General features: G+C 40.5%; 2 protein-coding genes across 6 annotated transcripts in view; one reads left to right on the top strand and one right to left on the bottom strand.

Moving 5' to 3' along the window:
* The window catches only part of LOC110974335 (SLIT-ROBO Rho GTPase-activating protein 1-like), a 44,228-nt gene extending 33,881 nt beyond the window's left edge, over positions 1 to 10,347 (top strand). For 2 of the 3 annotated variants that reach the window (XM_022225909.2, XM_022225910.2), the window contains exons 16-20: positions 264 to 369; positions 904 to 1,119; positions 1,892 to 1,956; positions 2,260 to 2,431; positions 5,917 to 10,347. In XM_022225909.2, the coding sequence (XP_022081601.2) occupies positions 264 to 369; positions 904 to 1,119; positions 1,892 to 1,956; positions 2,260 to 2,431; positions 5,917 to 6,247 (890 nt within the window). In that variant the 3' untranslated portion in view covers positions 6,248 to 10,347. Of the gene's footprint in view, positions 1 to 263; positions 370 to 903; positions 1,120 to 1,891; positions 1,957 to 2,259; positions 2,432 to 4,731; positions 5,892 to 5,916 lie in introns of those variants that run through there. The other variant, XM_087135725.1, reaches the window with a different exon arrangement.
* Positions 8,248 to 21,602, bottom strand: msh4 (mutS homolog 4). 3 transcript variants are annotated; one of them, XM_022225906.2, is made up of 27 exons: positions 21,473 to 21,602; positions 20,899 to 21,004; positions 20,246 to 20,405; positions 19,875 to 20,011; positions 19,391 to 19,476; positions 19,147 to 19,209; positions 18,659 to 18,779; positions 18,317 to 18,383; positions 17,885 to 18,006; positions 17,511 to 17,615; positions 17,190 to 17,228; positions 16,830 to 16,910; positions 16,523 to 16,713; positions 16,230 to 16,362; positions 15,935 to 15,988; positions 15,430 to 15,614; positions 14,986 to 14,998; positions 14,787 to 14,832; positions 14,389 to 14,513; positions 13,979 to 14,073; positions 13,828 to 13,875; positions 12,994 to 13,161; positions 12,731 to 12,803; positions 12,277 to 12,412; positions 11,911 to 12,014; positions 11,255 to 11,343; positions 8,248 to 11,001 (listed from the first exon to the last, which is right to left on the bottom strand). In XM_022225906.2, exons 2-27 carry the CDS (start codon positions 20,942 to 20,944, stop codon positions 10,828 to 10,830), a joined length of 2,661 nt encoding a protein of 886 aa, XP_022081598.2. In that variant the 5' UTR covers positions 20,945 to 21,004; positions 21,473 to 21,602; the 3' UTR covers positions 8,248 to 10,827. The 3 variants fall into 3 exon arrangements, with proteins under 3 accessions (XP_022081598.2, XP_022081600.2, XP_086991850.1); XM_022225908.2 differs by lacking the exon at positions 20,899 to 21,004; XM_087135724.1 differs by lacking the exons at positions 8,248 to 11,001; positions 11,255 to 11,343 and having other exon boundaries at positions 11,929 to 12,014; positions 12,250 to 12,412.
* Positions 21,603 to 21,774: the final 172 nt, after the last annotated feature.

Raw genomic sequence — 21,774 nt, 5'->3', positions numbered from 1 at the left:
GTTACAGGTCATTGCACTTCAGTAAGGAATAGATAGAAATCTAAGTTATTGTTCATGTAAAAAAAAGGGCCAGCGTCACTGTTGGGATTGCTGTTTTGTGTTTTTTCCCCAGCAATATTGCGATGCTGTCTATATAAGGAATGGAAAAAAAACGCAGACATCTGCGATATCTGTTTGCCTTAAGCGTATTTCCTCTGAAATGAGTTCCCGCTTTCTGACTTCAGCAAGTGGACTGAAAAAGTGAAATGTCTTTCTAATGGTAGAAAAATTCCGGGACGCCGAGAGAATACCAGAGTTGAACAGACTAGTGAAGGAGCTACCCACCAGCATCATGATAGTAATGCGCTACCTGTTTGCATTCCTCAAAAGGTAGGCATGGAGAATATGGGAAAAAAGTCACAATTTGGGGATGGTCCACTGAGTTAGGCTAGAAACGTCTTCATAATAAAAATCAACCCCTTATCAGTTACAAAGAATAATATGCTCTTGACCAAATTCATGAAGGGCATGTATTCATTATCTATGTGTTTTTCTGGGTACGTGAATTTAGTGGTATGCCCAGCTTTCAAAGCGAGATTGTATTATGCTCTTGTTTGATTCATTTTCTGGGAGCCATCTGAGCTCCCAAAGGAGACAAGTGTCTTCTTTATAGATAATTAAAGAGAACAATGCCAGTTACGGGCGTGATAGGGGATCTCCAACAATTTTATGTTGGAAGAAAAAACCTCTTAAATTGGGTGTCTAGCTACCGGTAGCTCAGTGCGCAAAGTGCACACAGAGAGATTGGAACACCAAATCAATTGATTAAGAGTGAAAAAAAGCAACTTCCAAGGTGACCACCATCTGAAATGACAGTCTTGTTCAGATGGACCGTCTTTGTAACCACCCCCCCTCCCGAAACAGGCTGGCCCAGTACAGCGACGAGAACATGATGGACTCCCACAACCTGGCCGTCTGCTTCGGCCCTACCCTGATCCAGCAGTCTGAGTCGGACGAGGACATCCTGCTATGGCAGAGCCACATCAACGACCTGATCCAGACCATGATCGTCTTTCAGGAGGACATCTTCCCCCAGGAGCCCGGCACGCTGTATGAGGACCCGTCCATCACTGACCTCAGGTGAGCTATCAGTTGTGGGGGGTTGGGACATTTGACAGAACTAGCTGCTTTCCAAGAAGTTTTATTGGTTTATGGAAAAGATGTTTGCTCTGGTATTGCCTCAAAAGTTCACAGGTGCACTTCATTTATCAAAAACTGTTTGTTCCTGATTGGGACTTGCCATATATTCCCAGTAGGAAATCACTTTTCCCAAGTTTGCATGCACAGTAACAAACCACTGTTCCCAGTCAGGAACACGCATTGTTCTAAGAAAAAGAACAGCGGGTGGTCCCAATATGGATAATTTGCAATACAGTACACCACTAAGCGGTGGCCATGGAGCAGCCATTTTTTTTTTCAGTCAACATAATCATGGCCGGATTGCTGGCATTACATTTTAGCAGTTTGCATTTCAAGGTGTATACATCAGTACACAGTTTGACAAAATTTTGATACATCAGGGCCTTCATTGCAGTGAACATCAGAAAGGAGTATTAAGACTGATATTGGAAATGCACTTGCAAATCATCTACCCGTACAAATGTCGGGATTAATCCAAGTTCCCTGTGTGCAGCTGGCAAATGGAACTCGTTGACCATTTCCCCACAATGCACTGCAAAAATTGGCCTCTCTATGGAATCCATTGGTGGCGCCACTGTGTTGTTCCGATGTTCCATTAGCAATAAAACTGATTATTAGCCAAAATTTCATGCCCCAGCTTGCCAAATAGTTTTTTCCAAAAGTAAGTTTTCAAGTATGAACCTTTTCTCTTTTTCATTCTGCTTTTTTTTAGCTCGAGCCCCAGTGGAAGCCTTGAGACCATACCTGAAGGGACGACCGACGAAGACGCCAACAGTGGTGAGACATTGAGACTTTAACCCCAAACCCTAATTGGTCCTTTGAAATGAGGTGGAGAATTGTAAATGTGGCCAGTGGGCCTAGCATAATGTCTTCTAAGTTGTTGGGGAACAAGTTATTTGAATTCACCTGCATTGAGGGGATTCCATTCAGAAACAACTTGTTGTTTTGGAAGTCTGTTAAAATCTTACTAAGACCTCCAATTGATATGTTGGAAAGGTGTCAAAAGTGTATTAGAATTGACATGTACACCATTTGCCAGTGAAGTGAAGCAATTTTTTTTGGGGGGGGGCCTCTTTGAAGGTTTCATGGTCACAGCCAAGGCAGACTACCTGGCCAAAACGAGCAGCGACCTGACCTTCAGCAAAGGGGACCAAATCCGCCTCTTCAACAAAGTGGACGAACACTGGTGGAGGGGCATGGTTGGGGACCAGAAGGGCTACATCCCCATTCAGTACGTGGACGCGCCGGAAAAGTAAGTCAATCATCATTGTGGTCTGCTGTAATTAGCACTCAGGGTCTTGGCATATCGGCAAGATGGTAACGGTCAGTGCACCATGTCTTTTAACAGAAGAGGGCACTTGGTAACCTAGCAATTGCCAAGGGCAATTGCATGTCGGGGTATGTATGCATGGAGGGGGTGCTTAGCTAAGGACTTTTTTCCATAACTTGGCTTCATCTGTGGTTGTAGGCTTACACTGGGTCCCTGACTTCGTAGATTTCTTCCTCAGCGTTGGCCAGGCGTTTTGTTAACGGAGCATTCAAGCAGTATGGTGCATAGCCAAAGAGTGTCGTCTGTTCCTTTGGTCCCGACTCTTAAAATGCTTTCACAAATTCCCGTGGTGTGGTGAAGCCACAGTCTTTGAGAAAGGGCTGAGGAGTAAGGATGCTGCTTGGTTGAACTTCTGCTTTCAGAAATCTGCTTGTCCACCATGCAAATGTTTTCAGAGGTCGGAAGAGACAAATGGTGGTTCGAACGCATGCCCAGTTTTATTAGATTCACTCTAGCGGTGTATATGCAATGTAAAGTTTGGTTATCCAGCCTGAATAAGTACCTAAACCAACGCCTTGCTTAGGAAACACTTATACTTGTTTCTTTATTTTGAATTCTGTTAACTCCAAAGGTCAACAAGAGAAGGGAACTTCTGACCAGCATTTGGACGTATTCCATGTTATAATGAATCAGTGTTTTATTGGAGTTGGAATAATTTATTTTTTGCAAGTTAATTCCTTCAGAACAATTTTGCGAATGGAAGAAAAAAAAAGTCAGCATTTTCCCGAGCAGGTTCTTTTTTTTATGTCATTTAGAATTTTTTTTATTGATGCCTGTGTTTTTTCTTTTATTTCAATTTTTTTTTCTCTTGTTTGTCAATTTTTGTTTTGTTTATTTTAGACCCTTCTCGCCTTCAACTTCTGTGACCTGGGTGTAATGCCTCTGGGGGTGACAGTGGGGTTTGCTTGAAAATGTGGGTTTTTCTTGAGAACGTTTGAGGATTTTTAAGCTCAAATTCTCTAGTAATTTAGGGGTCAGAAAAGTTACGTTTGTTGTTCACTGTTCACGTCATTGCCTTTCACATTTTCAGATGTTTATATATGTCAATATTTATTTCAGGTAGGTTGCAGATTCACTAGATATTGTATCACCTCAAAAAGTTCAAAGCTTTGTTTTGCAATATTCAACTACATGTACATCTGAAGTTCTTGTGATGGAAATCTTCTAGTTCTTTTACCATTCAGCAGAATGTCATCTTTACAGACACATGCATGACTATTCCCTTTGTGTTTAGCAGCTCCCTCTCATACAGAAGTGGGCTCCAAGCACCAGATGTGTTTGGATCAACTCTTTGTTCAATTTTTGTTCCACTTTGTTGATTCCTGGAAAGCAGAAGGCGCTGTGCATATATTTGAGATTGAATTTGGAATGTCATGCCTTACCAAACGTCCAAGATGTACCATCTCATACCATGCTCACATCAAACGATGTCTGTACCCCACCTTTGCTAGTCTTTGTCACTCCCACCTGGTCAGTCTTAACCACCGCCCTGCCAGCTCTGAGATCTGGCATCCCTCAAGATCACGTGGCACTCACTTTCTGTGGGATTTTGTTCAATTAATCAAAGATGACAGCTGCGGCAACAGAATATTAACACTGATGTCGCTGAGGCTTCTTCTATCGCAAAAGAATATCTATAAATGGAGTTTCATGAAGTTACTTGTTGAGTTGAGCAACAATTGGTCAGTGGACAAATCCACACTAACTGGAAATCAGTCACACAGTTACCAACGTTCATAATTCACAAAAAAAGTTTTTCTAAAGTGAGACCAAAAATAAAGGGTAATGTTCCTACCTATTACTTCCATTTTCATTTCTTTTAAAAAACATCCTTTAAATATTAGTAACAAATGGTAATGAGTCCAGTAATCTGCACCACCAATTTCCACTTCTGGGTAGAATTGCCCCTGTACATATACCTATGCACTGAACACATACAAGTATGTTACTTTTAGTCAATTGTGTGCAACACTTCAGTACCATGAAAATTCCTTCCATAAACTTCCCAGTGCCACAATTCCTCTGCCTGCACACAGGACCTATGGACAGAAAACTCCGGAGGAAAGCTCCCTGATTTAGACTGGCCAGTGTTGTTGCAATCCCCGCAATTGATTTTTGGCCTTGCTGTGATTCAATTTGGGGGGAAGCACCTGTGTTATGTTCCTATAAAATAGGCCGAGGAGACTGAAGTTGTTTTGTGATTGTTATGTCTTTACGTTCAGCTGGAACCCTAGAGATTCCCTCACAGATCTAACGACTGACATCCTGTTGCACTTGGCCAAGCATTTTGGGTGGGAGGCGGCTGCAGTTTTTAGACCAGAAAAGCAGAAATCGGGCCCTAAAGTTGAAAAGCCAACTTGACTTCTGGTCATTTTTTAATCACTCTGTAGTAGAATATTTTCTGAGTAAAGATGTTCAAGAATTTAAAGTATATACAGTCATTTGCAAAAGTTTTAAGACCACCTGGAATTTTGTGGGTACATGTATTTCTGCCAATGAGCCTGCATTCTTTTGTCTCATCGGCTGATTAAAAAACATGTTTACTACAGTGGTTCATAACAGGAAAGTAGTGCTGTTAGCTCATTTGAATGAAATTTTGTGCCAAGACAGGTCTTGTATGGCATTTTTTTTTTTACTGCAGCATGGGTAGAAAAGCTAGTCTAAGTCAGGTTCAAAGGACCCAAGAGACCCTCCATCAAGAGGGCTACTCTGAACTTCAAATTAGCGAGAGGGCTGGTTGCAGCAAGACTGCTGTGCACAATGCTGGTTCAAAATTTAAGAGGTATTTCATTTTCTGACAAGAAAAGGCATGGTCATCCAAGAAAAACTAGCTCTCGTGAAGACCATGTGATCTGGAAAATTGTAAATAAGTATTGGACTTAACACTTCAAGTCATGGAAAGTAGTCAATTAGCAATTCAAGCAAAACACAAATTTTACACATTGAAAATAAATAAATGTAAGTTTCAAAGATTTACTTAAGTTTGGTTTTGAAGTTGCTTCATTTTGTATCGGTGGTCTTAAAGTTTTGCAAATGACTGCAAGTGAAGATTAATATTAAATGAAATGTGGTAGAGTCTACAAAACAGTTTATTTCTTGGGTTTTTAACCATATTTTGTAAATTTGTAAGATTTAATTGTAAAGTTTTATGGTACTTGTGAGAGCTGAAGGGAGCAATCAAGTTGCTTTAATTTTGCTTTTTAATGACTGAAAACAAAAATCATATTTTCCCTTTTCATTTTGTGGTTCGTTTTGCTGCTTCATGATCATTAGCGACATCTTGCACTGCTTTCTGGCAATGCTATTCTGACCAAAAGTGTAGGTGTTTTTGTTTGGAAAGATTTTTGTTCCATTTTCAGTTTTCCAGCTAAGGTTTCTTGTACACTGCCTTACTTTTCCATTCATAGTGAGAACGGTGTGCTGAGCCACCCGGTCAAACGCCAGGTCAGCCGGACGAGCAGTGCCGACATGCTGGTGCATGACATTGAGACCAAGATGGCCAGCGTGGCCCACGCCCTGTCCAACATTGAGACGGTCCAGAACACCCAGGCCTCCACCCCGGACCTGGTCAAGGATATCCGCACCCCAGTCACCCCATCCTCCCCTGGGCCGACTACGCCCAAGCCCAAAAACCCCCCACCTGCCGTCAAACCCCGCCCCTCCACCAAACCCACCCGGCCCATGCCTTCGTCCTCGCGCAAGCCCCAGTCTCCCATGAGCTCCACACAGACCTTATGAGGACAAAAACAACACGGATGCTCATAACACCATTTTACTTTGATTTCAGTTTTCATTGTCTCGACATATAATCTTATTTGTGCAAAAAGGGTTTTGGAAATGCCAAGAGTATTTTTTAGGCTTGCACGCTTTTGTAATACCACAGCATAATGAAATGACTGCAAAGCATAGGACTCGGAAGTAGAACACCATAATGCTGCTGTTAGTTTTAAGCATATAGTTTGTTTTGTTCATGGTATTATTCAGTTGCAAAGTAGACATTTCAATTCAGACATCATGCAAAACCCCAATATGAAGAGAAACAAGACATTTTGAAAATTCATGACAAGAATATATAAAACTAGCCCGGCAAGCTGCCGGCAAGAGATATTATTCATGCTTCATACGTTGGCACAAGCTTTAAGGCCTTGGCATAGTTGTGTTCAGCTGTGCAGTGGTTTGGCAGGTCATACATTTCCCTGTGACCTTAACAAGTTGTCCACCTTTGAATTAATTTTTTAAAAATCCAAAAGGGGTGCTCCATACAATTTCCACCAGATGCTTCTTAATTTTCTTGTAACTAAGGACCATTTTTGAAAGCCACCATTTGTTATTTTCACATCATAAATATGAATTATGAATTCGTCATTGAAACATTTTTCCAACCCGACAATGACTTGTTATGCCTTGCTTGATTTCAACATTGGACAAGTGGAAACCAAATTTTATATGCAGATAGTGTGATCTTTTAGTTTAATACTCCACCTTCATGTCAGTACACCGTTTGTAGATTCAGCATACCCACCTCACTGCTGATGTGTCCAGACAAAGGCGATTTCTGTTGCTGTTTTGTGTTCCTGAGCTGTAAATGACGCAAGAAATCAACTGCACGTCTCTTTGCATTTGACCCCCAGGCATTAACTCAAAAGCTATCTACTTGAATGCCACAGTCATGGTGTTTCGAAGGATGCAGCAGAACAAGGGCTTAACTTTGAAAAAGAAGGTCATTAAAATTCAATGAACAAACTCTTCGAAATGGTAATTAACCTATGAGGACTCTGATGGTACAGTGTAGATTGGCTGAAGGATCCCCTTAACAGGGCAAGTGCAATGGACATAGAGAACCACGGTAGAAATCTCAAGACTCACTGCGAGTACAAGTTTTGAACATTAAGAGTTCATGTACCCATCCCAGTCTGTTCTGTTTCAGCAATAAGGGAATGTGTTTGAGGATAGCTCTTATTGTCAAGCCTGTTCTGGCTACAATGACCTCCAGAGCATAGTAATACAAGCCCATGTTTCAGATATTTTGAACCTTTTTAACTGAAAGGTTAAAGACGGAGAAGCAGTGGTCATAGTAAAAAGCACAGCTGTTTGCTGGAGAAACAGTGAAATGAAATCTACTTGAACGTGCTTGTATTTCAAATTAATTTCATTAGATGGCCAGATATTCTGCTTGGCGCATGTGAACTGCTGTGGGAGCCCTGCATTTGAAGGCCAAGCCTGTGGCTGGCTAATGATGCATGCATCCATAGAACTTGGCTGCAGACACTAGCCAGACAGCTTCCATAAACATGCATGGTTATTTCTGGCCATAGCCATAAAGTCTGGATACTGACCCAGAATGGTCCCTGGTGCTTTTTCTGCCGTCTTCCCAGTGCAGATCTGGGGTGGTTTGGGGGGGGGGGAGTTGAGGAAGAAACATGACCAAAACAGACTTTGTCACCCAGGGCTCACAGATTGTATTCCACTCATTTTCCTTTGTTAGGTTTTTCTTCCAGAGAAGTTCTGTTCCATATTCTACATGTCCTTAGTGCATTTTTTATACCATTTAATTTTCTCTTTGCCAGTGGCAGCGATAGTTTGAGTCTCTCTTCCTTCCTAGATCTGCCCTTGCTTATTATTTCATTCCTTTCCAAGTGTTAGAACCAGTAAGAACATTTCTTGAAGTTGGAAACTCAGCACACTACACAGGCTCATGTTGTCTTTATTTTTACCTGTACATGCAATTTTTATCTGCCTTAGCTTAATAAATGAAATAGTACTCTGCTTGGTGTTATACAATAGTTACTGGTGCCTCAATGGGTGGTTGGAATGTTGTACATAGAAAAAAAAATTGCAATGACATTATAAATTGTTTTACATGATTTTTAATGGTAAGTGAATGTCGGTTTTAGTGACGCATTTTTAAAAACCTGTCGTTACGTACAGTCTCATTGTTTTGGATATTAACGGCCAGGTAATCTGGAAAATCTATGCATGGGGAAAAACCTGTTCTTACCGTTGTACAAACGTACAACGGTAAGAACTGGTCAATTCACAAAAGCACACCACCAAGAATTTGCAACGCGTTGGCCAATCACAATGCGCGAAATCTGTCGACCCTTTCCAAACCTGCACTGGCTCCACAAATTTCGCACACTGTGATTGGTCAACACATTGCATACTCTTTGAAGCACACTATTGGGAATGGCCCGTATTGTGGATAAATGTGACATGGCCATGGGAGCACAGAGGGGAATGAACTAAAGTTGATTACTGATTAGTTGGAGTTTCTGTGAACCTACCCTCCCCCCAATCTGGAGAGAGAGAGGTGGTTACGGAGGAGCGGAGACCCTATAGGCCACCCTCTCCATTTCACAACTGTCTTTGGTTGCCCCTCATCTAGAGTTTTTTAGTCTCCAATTGCCCATGCACAAAAAGCTTTGGAAATGCCCTCCTTTCCAATGGCCAGGAATACAGATTAGCACATCTTTGTAGGCCCATCCAATTTGTTCAAATATTTCATCAGTTTTGTCTTGTTACTCTGTGATTCATCTCTGGTCAAAATTTGGAAAGATGAGAGCGAGATGCTGTCTCCTGAGGTGTTCAGAAATTGGAAATTGCAGTCTATTTTTCTCCAAGTTTCTGTTTTAGTGATTATGTTAAAGCTTTTACATTTCATCCAAATTTTTTGTTCAGAGTGGAATATGTTTGAACAGTTTCTTTTTGCTATGCAGGTTTTTTTTTTGGTTAATGTTATAAAACTAAGATGTTTATTATCAGCTAGCTAGATGAGATTTTGTTGGAGCAATACGGCAGCTAAAACTAGCAAAGTGATATTAGACAGCCTTGTGTGGTGTTATTTCCCATACGTTAGCTTTGTCTTCAACCATGGCTAAACATTGTTAGGTAGACTTTACTTTTGTATCTGAAGTGATGTTGTCAAAGCCCGGAGCCAAAGCACAAATCATTAAGCTGAAGCCAAACCCAAGAATTGAAAAATAGCCTTACATATTGTAAGTGTAATAAAATGGAGCTAAAGAATAAATATGCTTTCACATTAGGTCAGTGTTAAATTGATGACAAATTGTAAAAGCTGGGTGCACAAAACATGGTGTGATGTTTCACCAAGTTGACTTTGTGGTACAATGTACTAAATATATTAAACAAGCATACATATACCAATTATTAAGTGTGTGTGATTTCCAAAGGCTTGTTTGTAAATGGAAGTGTTTGACCTTCAAGCTTCGGTCATGTAAACTGACAGAATTTTTTGTAAGGCTTTTTTATAGTTTGCGTAAGAGGCGCTTTATATTGAGAGGGTGTTTTTTATACGTCAGTTTCTTTTTGAATGAAGAATTTACCGAGTTGACTGGGGAGGGGGATTTGAATGGATTTCACTTGAATTGATGCCTTTTTTCCACATAATTTTCCAGGCACTGCTAATTTGTTTGACCTGTTGTGCCGATGCAAGAGACGGTGATGGGTTTTTGCAAAAACATGTATAAAGTTACAACTTTATTATGCTTAATCATGGTTAAGGTCTGCAATGTGCTGTTCAAGAATTTTTTTAAAAGTTTTTAACTTGTTGGGGTCTGTTTTTAGACGACAGTGCTGTACAATCACATGGAGTAAAATCTCCAAGCAGTAAGTTTTCCTCAAGTAAAGTGACAGTAAATGGTAAGAAATGATGTATTATTCATGCCTTATAATAACGCAACCTACTTGTATAAATAAATATATCCCGGTGTTTTGTGTCACGGTTATTTCTACAAGGAACCCAGGATGTGGAAGTGAATTAAATTATACACACCGAGACATGTAATAAATAACATCAAAACTGTACAGATTAAAAGAAATGGTCGTCAGGTTCCTCTTTGTTGTTGCCGGAAGTGTAATGAAAAGGGGGAGTTTTCTTTCCCTCGTGCAATTCAAGATGAGCGTCGCAGCGACAAAATGTGGGAAACTTTACCAATGGACAAATTCCTCAAGCGTTTGAGTTCTTCAGGAGTCTTTCCTCAGATGCGTTTATGTTTTGTGTTTTCTTTTTTAGCATTTAGAATAATTGCATCTTGTTGAGCAGTTTTGTAATGTGTAAGTTTGATAGGGGCTGAGCTGATAAGCAGTTCCTATTGAAAAAGAATGCAAGGTATTGTAATGACACAAAAGATCAGCTGGAACAACTCCACCAATGTGTCAATGTTAAACAAGAAATAAAACACTATGCACTTCTTCAATAACCAGGAAAACTTTTCATAAAAACTAAACTAATGCTTTTTCAAGAAGGCAACGGTCATTACAATCAATATATAGCTTTTTCACCTGTTCAATTACTGCAGTCATTCCTCTGAGGGAGCCTGGAGATCCTTCAGGTACTGCGATCTGAGGTTGGATAGGTACATCCTGAGGCTGGGCTCGTCCAGTCGGGAGTTGCGAGCTGCTTGGATCAGCCGGTTGGCCAGACGGTACACCGCCCTCTGGTCCTTGTCCGCGTGGCTGGCCACATGCTGTTGCTGTGGGGTTGGCAACAGTATGAGTCGGGTTCTTCCTATTCTTCCCTTCCCACAAATAATGGGGGATACTATACTGGTTCACCCTTGTGTGAAGGTGCTACAGGTTTTTGTGCACATTTAACTGAAAATCAGTTGTACACACTAGTGTGTGCACCAGTATATGCACTAGATGTGTCCTCCCCTGGCTACTGCATGTGAGTTAACTCAAACAGCTAATGGTGCAGGTACTGTGGATGCTGCTGTCAACACTTACCCTTTTCTGTTGCGACAGCGTTTCGCATAGCCTCTTGGCTTCTGTCACCACAGGTTCTGGTAGGTTGGAGATCTCAGCCAGCTTGATTCCTGCAGTCAAGTGGAAGAACGGCATCACCCTGAATTTACTCACAGTGTGTGTGCAGCATCCAAAATACTTCAATGACTGATGCCGGTAATAATGCTGATCAAAAGCTAACACGTTACGGTGACAGTTGGAGCCAGTTGACCTTGACATTTTAACCCTTTCATTGACAAGAACCCATGCTAGTATCAAAATGTCAGGCGGGTCACTTCATATGGTGAGCAATTTACCCAGCTTCTTATGTCTTAAATTCAGTGTTTTACAGAGAAATATGTTTGATGTTGTTGAACTGGAACTTGACAAAGGTGTTTGGGAATTTTTTTTTAATACGAAACTGGCTAAATATATATATACATGGATCCTGCCCTGATTTGAGGTCACAGCATTTGATGAAATAAGGAATTTGTTATGTAAAGTTAGTATGATCTCAATAATTGCAGTTTTGGTAATGGGTAGGAATCTGAACACCTGAGAGGAAAGGCATGCTGAAAGAGTTAGTGTTAGCAAAAAGGGTTTGAGAGGGAACCGACGGAAGCTCTGCTGAGCATCAGTCAACTGTTAAGATCTGTTACCGTAGTGTTTCTCATCAGTGCGGCCTTTGGAAAGAATGTGGGTGTAGGCCAGCCTTTTCTTGCCTCTAGGGGTTGCTGTTCCATGTTCCACCTCAAAGTGGTAGCTACAACAGAGGGACAACGATAGTCAACAAAGCTGCGTGAATACACAGGAATCTTTGACTTGACTGACTGACAAGTGTTCACTCAATGTGACTATACGCTAGCCATCACCACAAAAAACAAATGAATGGTCTTGATGGCATCAAAAGAGTCAGAACAGAAGCAAAGGGGAGTTTATTCCTTTGTCTCCTCTCTGAGTCACACCTCTCTATCCACAAATTTTGACTGATTTTGTACCCTCACAACGTCAAGAAGTAATCTCACTTTTCCACATTTGGGTAGAGCACATCCAAGTTGGCCACCTCCATGAAGTGAGTGGCAAAGAAGGTGAAGGCTTTCAGACTGAGGAGATATTCACAGATGGAATGGCAGATGCCGATTCCTTCCTCGCTGTTTGTCCCTGAAAAACGCCCCCAAAAAGATTGCTTAAATTACAATGAATAAGAGGTGGTTCAAAAGGGGAAAGGTTACATTGCAGGCAAAGTGTCATCCTAATAAGACATAAGATGAAGATGTCATTATGAAGTGGAACATTTTTTACAAAGTAATGGCTCTAAAAGTTAACATTGGATTTAACGAAACACATGGCACACGATTTGAGCTTCTGCAATCATAATTTACTACAACACTGCATTTTGATATGTTTGCTCGTGAAACCTTTTGATGATGGTTTCAAAAGTTTGAGTGGCGTTTAACCAAGACAGGCTTGAGTGGGTACCTCTGCCAAGCTCATCAATGATGACAAGGGACTTGTTGGTGCAATTCTGTACGATGTAATTGATCTCTCTCATCTAAGAACAAAGAAAACGTGGGGGCACGTGAATTGCTATGACACTGTGATACTGTGATGCATGCTTTCATGGAATAAAATCTCAGTGTGCAAGGTTGTATGATAATAATCATCCTTTTCTTCTTTAAAAGAAGGAAGGACTTTTAAAGACAGGCAGATGCAAATCTGTCCTTTCCCCCATCCTCCTGTACCTCAAGCATAAAGGTGGAGGCATTTGTCTCGATGTCGTCGTCGCAGCCAATGCGTGAGAAGATCTGGTCGCAGATGCGGAAGGAAGCGTACTCGACTGGCACAAAGCTGCCAATCTGAGCCATGACCTGAAGCAGGGCCAACTGCTTCAAGTAGGTGGACTTGCCACTCTGCAGGAGAGCACAAAGAAAATGTGGTGCGACTGAATGGACCAAATTTATGGCTGGGTCATTCCATGAGGTTGGGGCACAATTTGTGATGGTGTCAGTTGTTACATCGGTTCCGTAAAAATAAGCAGCTATTTCCCTCCCTCCAAACTGACATTGTTACACATCTTCCAAGGCTGAATACAGAGGTGTGTGTGTAATTTTGACATGGTAAATGACCTACTCTACAGGTCATGGCAGGTGGTAAAAGTTGCGGATGGAACAAGCGACACCGTCACAAACTGTGTCCCAACCTCATGGAATGACCCGGCTGAGGGAACTAAAGTTTATTTCATGTATTGTCAAGATCAGATTTCTGGTTTGGTTTCATTAAAATCCCTGGAGTAGGTCTTTGGAACAAAAAGCTTTTCACAACATTTTGCTCCTGAGCTTCAGAAACTTGATTTTCTTGTCTTAATACAGAGTTTACATTTTCAGTGAAACCATACAGGAAAGTCAGAGTTGACCAGAGAGTATCTTAACCACTCCACCTCTCCCATTCAGAGCATGTCTGTATGTCAGAAGTCCGTTTTGAATTGACAAATCTAAGTACGGGATCATTGTACATCAGAAACGGACCTTTCCAAGTTTCTCAGCAGTTTCTGTTATTGTACAGTGTGTGAAACTTACCATGTTGGGACCAGTGATTATGACAAAATTGCTCTCTTCGTTGGCATACTGCAAAAACAAAAAGATTAAGTACATTTTGAAAATCAAAACTCTGGATTTTTCTCATGAAATATAGAAGAAATAATGCATTCTTGTTGGGTGATTTACTCACTGTGTTGTTTGCCACTGGCGGCTCGTAAGATATCTTGTCCAAGATTGGGTGTCTACCATTTTTGATGGCCAAGGTGTCAGTGAAGTCAGGTCTCACTGTGAAAAAACATTGGGATGAAATAAAATTTCCGGTTTAAAAAGTGAAAAAACTACAAGGCTATAATGTGTATTGATAATTTCAAAAACTTCTATGAGCTTAAAATAACTGACATTATTTTACTGGGGGACAAAACATCTTGAACTTGCACTGTAGTTGACATATTTGGACAGTCCAGTAAACAGGTACTAATGTGGCAATTTCAGTTATTTTTTCCCTAATGAGATTATTCAAAGGGCTGTGTTTACATGTACTTGATAGAGTGAAAGTTTCCAAACTCCAGAAAAATAGCAGATGTAGCCATTTTTCCTTACCATATTCTGACAAGGTGCAAGCGTGTGCAAAAGCAACCAGCATGTCCAAAGTGGAGACGCACTCGGCGAGTTTATACAAACAGCCAACATGCTCTCGGATTTCATTCAACAGCTCACTCACAACTCTGAAATTTGCAGTTGAAAATTGGATGTCACCAAAAGACTACTAAAGAGATAGAATCAGTGCAGGATTTCTTCTCCATCATAGGCCCTACATCACTTTTGCTGTACAGGCTTCAGGTAGTTAACCGACTTAATTACGTTGAGATCACCACAAATACTAACAGGGATTCCAATGTCTCGGTTAAGTTGCCTGTGCCAGGGATGAAAACTGTGAGGAAAGTCCTGAAGATTGCCCTTCAGGGTGAAAAAAGCTTGATTCCAATGGAACTACTTACATATTTGTCATGAGGTAGATCTCATTCAGTGACTCTCGAATGCGGTCTGAATAAAGCCAATAAAAATACACACAACTTTCACCTTTTCTTCTGGTTCAAATTAATGCCAACCTTAAATTTTAATGCCTACTCCTAACTTTTATGGCTACTATAATAGAATTTAAAACACCTGTGATAATTCATAGCATCTTATACTCACCATTTAACTTGATCTGTTGAAACAAAGTAAGACGGAAAATTTGAATAAGTTGACCAAGTATGAAATACTTGAAATCATAAGGAATGGATTTTGAGGAAAAGTAGAGGCGGTACTGGCTAAATGAACTCAGCACCAGCAAGAGTGGCATTGATGGAACAGAAAAATAAATATTAGAGTAATCAATTATTCCACAAAATTCAAAAGATATTATCATGCGCATTAGCAACGAGCAAGGCAAACCGACTGGGCATCATTGGCAGAAGCAGCATAATGTTTACAGAAGTGACGATAAAAGTTACACAAACAACAGTCACAGCTGTAACTATAACAGCAACATTTAACATCCAACAGGATCACGGTTACGACAGACCAAATACTGAAGCAGCAGCCATGCACAGCAGCACAGCAAGGAAATCCCCTGACGCCATTTCAGGCCGCACTCACCAGATCCGGCGTGGTGAAGCTGATGGTGTTCCTGGCTTTCACCACCTTGGTGAAGATCGGGGGGATGGAGTTCGGCGAGACGGGGTTCTTGGAACCGCAGTACAGCTGGATGAAGAAACCCCTGTTGCTGCTGTAGCTGGTCTTTAAGGGAAGGTGGTACTGCTCCCCCAGCTGACTGATCAAATCTTGTCAACATTTAAGAATGGCATTCAACATATGTAATTTTCCCTTGTCATTGATCGGCCGGTAAAATCCCAGTAGCGAGCACAGTCAGTAGACCGTCGTTTTCTTTACTAACCCTGAATAAAAGCCAGAAAGGAGCCCATCTGCGACTGGATGAAATAAGCAAATATGGGACAAGGCCATGTGTACTGCTGCCGAACTACTGGCCATAAGAAATTATAGTAAGAGCAAGTCTTATCAAGTTTGTCATTTTACTTTTGCCCTTGGAAGATGGAGTGAGAAAGGTGCAGCCAACAAAACTTCTAAGACAGTAGAACGGTACCTGATATGTCATCCACAATCTCTGTGTATGTTCGCCTGGCAACATCCAGCAATCCTGTGCAAGAATGTGAAAGCGGGTTTGGCTCACTTTTAGTAGGCAAAGATAAAAACGCAGACATTATATCTACAACCACGATCATGATACCACAAGGGTGATTCCTCTCCCTCAAAGACAATGTGTCAGCCTGCTACTTTGCTAATCCAAAAACAGAACAAGACTTTCCAGAAACTTTGAAATGCTTATTGTACAGCGACAGCACAAGGAAGATAAAGCAATTTAAACATCAGACACCAACCATTAATGTTAGGCTTGACAGCAAAGCATTTCTGGGTCCGCATGTTGAGGATGCCCTTCTGATAGCGAGTTCCGTCGTTAATGACCATGTGGATGTTCTCCAGCATGGCATTGAATCTCTCATCACCAAGGGACTGCAGGATGAATGAATGCATTGGACTTACTCTCATTTGAATAAATTCTATAACCTGTAGCAAAACACAGTGCGACTATGAAACTTATATTCATGTACCCCCGTTATCATTCTGTATTTGCAAGAGTTGGGATAAGAACCCTCAAGTTTTCAAGTTTCACCTTGAAGTAGGCCTGCAGGAGTTTGTTTTCGGAGCCTTCCAGGGCCATCATGAGGGGCGGTATGAGCTCTAGGGTGTGCTTGAGGTGGATGACATTGGTGATCTTGGCCTCTGCCGTCTTGACAGTCTCCTGCTTGGGGATTTGAATGCACAGGGACAGGAGATGGTCCACGTCCAGGAAGCGTGTCAAAACTGATTGGTAGAGGAAAAATAAAAGTGGTGGAAAAATGTTGGTAATTTTGGTTCCCTTGAGAAGCTCCAGGCGTTGAGCAGTTAAACAACATTGCTTGGCAAATCAAGTATCTCACCTGATTGAAGATTGTAAAATTGTTCCTCCTGTTGGGTCAGTTCAGTGACAACATCCAGCCGTAGCAGGATGGTATCCAAAGCTAGAAGAAAATGAAGCTCATTAAGAATGCAACCAAGAAGTCTTTAAAAAAAAAAGGAGGAAAACATCAAAAGGATTGAACAGAAGAACGTGTTTGTGAAAAATGTTGATGTTTCAGGTACAATCCCGGGGAAGGGAGTAGCATTTGAAGAGAAGACTGTAAGACAACTGGGCTTTTCCCAAACAATTGGTGAGTGTGGCAGATCTATTGATAATCATCAGCTTGAAGTTTCCAGTTTTTAGTTCTCAACCAAAAAATGTGCACAAATGAAAGACTTACCGCATGGTGGCTGCAGTATGTTAGCTCTGAGCAGGCGTGCTGTATAAAAGAATCATACCACATTATCTACTGGTGGGAAGTTGAAACACCCTTTGAGATTTGAATGTTTTGAGTTTCTTAACAAATGGTGAAATATATAAGTTGGGCCAGTTGATTCAAAAAAAAATGTACTGCAGTCAACACAGTTAACAACTCTGACATTTTTCCTTGAGATGGTTGTATTTACTTGTAGATTTTTATGTTAGTGTTCAGTTTTATTCTTCTTGTAATAACCCATAGAAAGTACAAATACATAAAATCTTGACTTTTGGTTTCTCTTACCTCCAGCCAGAGTTTTGGTGTAATTTAGGACCCCATAGAGAGTGTGCTCACTTTTAGGGTCCTTGATATTTTGGACCAACTCCAGATTCCTTGCAGTGGTTGCATCTGGAGAAAAACAAAACAAAAAGAAACCCACTAATATTTCCAAATTGACAAATAAACAAATTTAGAAAGAAAAGTACCAGAACTCAGTGGCCCCAAATCCCCAGAAAAAGCATAACAATAAAGATAAAAATGCAGAGTATCCGAATACATGCTTATAAATCTGAATAGAGTATACAATTGACCTGAAAAATTGGATGGGATAAAAATAAACAGGCAAGATTTGTTTGGTCAGGAAGAGTGACACAATCAGATGACGGGGATGTGCCTACCGATCATTGTTGATTGCTCGCTGCCTCTGAATACAACCTTAAGAGAGCTAGGAGCATACACAACATTCTGGATGAACTCAACGTATTTTAACAGGGCTGCAGCCGCGGCTAAGCAGTAGTACCTACACAACGTAATATCACACAACAAAATAAAGGCAAAGAATAAATGTTTCATTTTGTTAGCAAACTTTTCATCAACAAAATATTAAACACAGTGGTGTCGGACACAGTCACATCTCTTTTGAACTGCAGAGAAGTCAAACCTCAACCTGTGCGATCTCATTACATTGTGCTGACCTATTTGGAAGCTCCGTGAGAAATCAAGAAAAACCAAAATCCTTTCTCTGGATAATTTCACTTCTTTTTTTTCTGGAGGGTATCTAGATACAGCCATTATTCCTTCTACTGATTAAGACTTTAATTTACACTCACTTTGAAGTTATTTCCATTTCCACAGCACTGAAGTCTGACACACACAGATGTTTAATGTACTGTAGACCTAGCAGAAAATTATTCACATTAAAAATATTAGTAAGATCAAGAGCAAACAATTTAAAACCAATACTGGTATCGAAATTGCCTTTCTTTGTTCTGTCAATTCAGACAATATAAAAAATGCACCTGTGATTTGCATAAATTAATTTTTCAAAATGCTTGTGATGCTGAATGAACAAAACTCAATGAGAGATGAGTTCCTGTATCCAGTGACAAGACAACTCGTCAGACCTAAACCACAGTTAAGTTATTTGACAATACAGACCAAGCCCATGACACCTTTTGTCTCGTTGAAGTATTTCCTCTGAACAGTGGCTATGCTGGTATTGGGGAAGTTGTCGGTGATGAGTTTGAAGAGCTTGGTCATGCTGCCTTCGCACGCTGTGACTGGCATGACGATCTACAGTAGGCCAGATGAAGTCGACTTAAAACTCACAATAATCCAATGTTTATTCCGAGCACAAAATTCCGAGACAGATGCACTTACATTACCACAACTGAAACTTAAGTAAGCAGGATGGAAAGATTGCAAACTGATGTAACAGGTGAACCACCTTAAACTTGATAACAAGAGCAAATTTGGATATCATTATGTAATGATATCAAATTCCATGCTAAATGAGTTTTGAAGGAAATTTGATTAAGAAAACTAATTTTGGTACCTGTCTGTAGTAAATGTAAGAACTCTTTTTTTATGACATTATGCATAGAAACCTTCCAAACAAACTTAAACGATAAACAACTGGATTTATTAAACAAAAATTTACCTCAACTGGTTGGCATATTTGGAGTTTTGTAGTAATCTTCACATAGCTCTGACTGTCTGAAAACTGGAGAAATCAAACAGATTTACGACCAACTGATGACATAATGCGTGCTGAAATGTGGGTTGAATATAACAAGGCAAAATGATCTTTCTGATCAGCGTTTATGCAAAACAGAAAAACGTCCATAGAAACATACTTTGGTTGATCAATACTTTTCACTGAAAATGTCTTTCATAGGGCCTACCTGTGAGAGAACAAGTTCTGGCTGCTTCAAATCAATGCTGGCCATACCGATCTCTCCTTGTGCTAAACCTCTGCCTTCAACAATAGCTGAAAGCCAACATTGTGTAAGAAGGAAAAATTTGGTTTTTGAATTTCATGCATAGGCCTACTAGACCTCATAAGAGCTAATTCACAATGGAAAAACTTTTTTGCATACAAAACATACCAGTTTCACTCTATATCCACTTGAGTGTGCTCTTTATCTTTAAAAGTAAGACTAGAAAGAGGACACCCACTAATTTTTATTGCTAGTATCCATAGATCAATTCATCAAGTAAAATGTCTCTCCACCACCTGTCATTATGAATGTCCAATTCACACACAGTGTTGGAGGGGTCAATATAATGATCAGTCAAAAGCAGTGACAACAACTTAGCATCCTCAAATATCCCCAGACCTATCACTTATTAAATAAGACTCCTGGTAAGTCCTCTGTCCCAACGTACCCACTAAGATGGAAGACTGTGGCACCGTGCCAGGTGTGTTGGAGCTGATGCTGTAGCCCCTGTAGGGAGTCTGTCGTGAACTCCTGGATCCGGGGGTGGGTCCATTTGTACTGCTTGATGTGCGTGGAGTCGAGAACCTGAAAGACATATGGTAATGTCATTGGTCAAACACTTACAGGACAGAACTCCTCGCCTATAAGTTGAAAGAAACCTACTGATTCAAGATCACAGATTTTTCAAGGTTGGGCCATTGTCTTGTCTTCCATAGATCCAACACAAATCTTCACCACTACCTTGGGTTGCTCAACAGCTCATCAAGAAAACAAAGTGCACAAAAAGCACAAGCCTAGCCATAAAAACCTGCATTGTACCTGAACGAGGAAGAGGTACTAGGTCTGAACGTCCCACCACTTGTGAGGGCATGCGTTGAGGGTCCTGAACTGGCTTGAACATGAGTTGTGTCTTTCATGTAACTTGTTCTCCGTGGGCCACTTGACTCAGTGTTTGATGGCAGGTCATATAACTCAAATGCTGAATAATCAAAAGACAACTTGTAATAGGCCTACTGGATATTTTCTGAAACATAGTGGCAATTACACAATTTCTGAACTATCTGGCCATCAAGTGACTGCAGGACATCCCGATCCGACCAGCTTGTGCACAAACCTATTGTTATGGTGGATATCGATTTCCCCCTTTATTCTTGGCTATCATTAGATTCTGCAGAAGAATCTAGAATGTGAGGTTGACAAGAGTTGTTGATAAGTTTGTGAAATGTGAATTTCTGTGTTAACTTCGTTTTTCTGACACTTAGGTGAATATGGTCAGTAGGCCTACTGTCACTTTTATTAGTAGGTCCAAAAAGCTAGTTGGTTTTCCTTTTTCAATTTATTTTTCAGCCACTGACAATTTGAAGACCGATTCCTTTGGGATTCACTCTTAGACTAACCTCAGTTCTTCTAGAGCATGGAGCACTGCAGTAACGATGCAGAGTTATACGTCAAAGTACATCTCGACTGCTTACCATATTTGGGATTTCTGTCCTTGCTTGTGCTTGATGAAGATGTCATCACAAAATTCGCTCGGCTGACTAATACACTGAAAAGCAGTTAGGGGCCTAGGACTACGCCCTACACAAACATAAAACTTCATTGATGTTGCATCAGAAAAAAATTGCCCACACAACCCTGCGAATACAAAACTTGACAACAGTTATTAGGGCGGGACTGGTAATTTAACTTTGGGATCATACTAGCCGAGCGTCAGCCAACCCATCCGGCCATCAGCTTTTCTGGCACTGTGGCAGGATTAGAGTGAACAACTCAGGTAAAAAAGAACAATAACTGTTAGTTTTTGATGGTTCAAAAAGCCAGTAACGAATTAGACTAAAAGTTGGAGAGGCTTACTTTTAGGACTCCTCTTCATCTTGTTTCACTTATTTTATAAACTTTATTAACGAAGTGCAGTCTAATGGGCCCAGGCCCTGACGCTTTACTTTAATAGCTAGCTTTGCGCTGCTGTAGTGTCAGGCTGTGTACCTAAGGCCAAGCAGGACTGACGGAAAGGTTGTTAATTGTTAGAAAATGTAAAATTCTTACCAATTTGGCCGTTGACGTTCTAAACTAGTAGAGTTGTAAAACTAAGGATTGCTCCAAAAGGAAATTTAAAACTCTTCACCTATTTATCCGCAAAAGTCAAAACTTTAAAAACATGCAGCCTCTATCGACTTATGAATATTAGTCGTCAAATATACTTCAGTTTACAAGATAAAAAGATAGTCTTTGTTATATCAAATTTTGTTTGTAGAATTTTTATCTCATTAAATTTTAGTTTGTAAGTGCACCTAAGATCTTTCTGTTTCTTGAAATTACCTCGATTAATTATTTGTAGATTTTAAATG

The sequence above is a fragment of the Acanthaster planci genome, linkage group LG04, assembly GCF_054643075.1.
Source record: "Acanthaster planci isolate LZ-2023a linkage group LG04, COTS_SCS, whole genome shotgun sequence".
NCBI lineage: Eukaryota > Metazoa > Echinodermata > Asteroidea > Valvatida > Acanthasteridae > Acanthaster > Acanthaster planci.
Note: the sequence above shows the minus strand (reverse complement) of the source record. Positions and strands in the feature narration are given on the sequence as shown.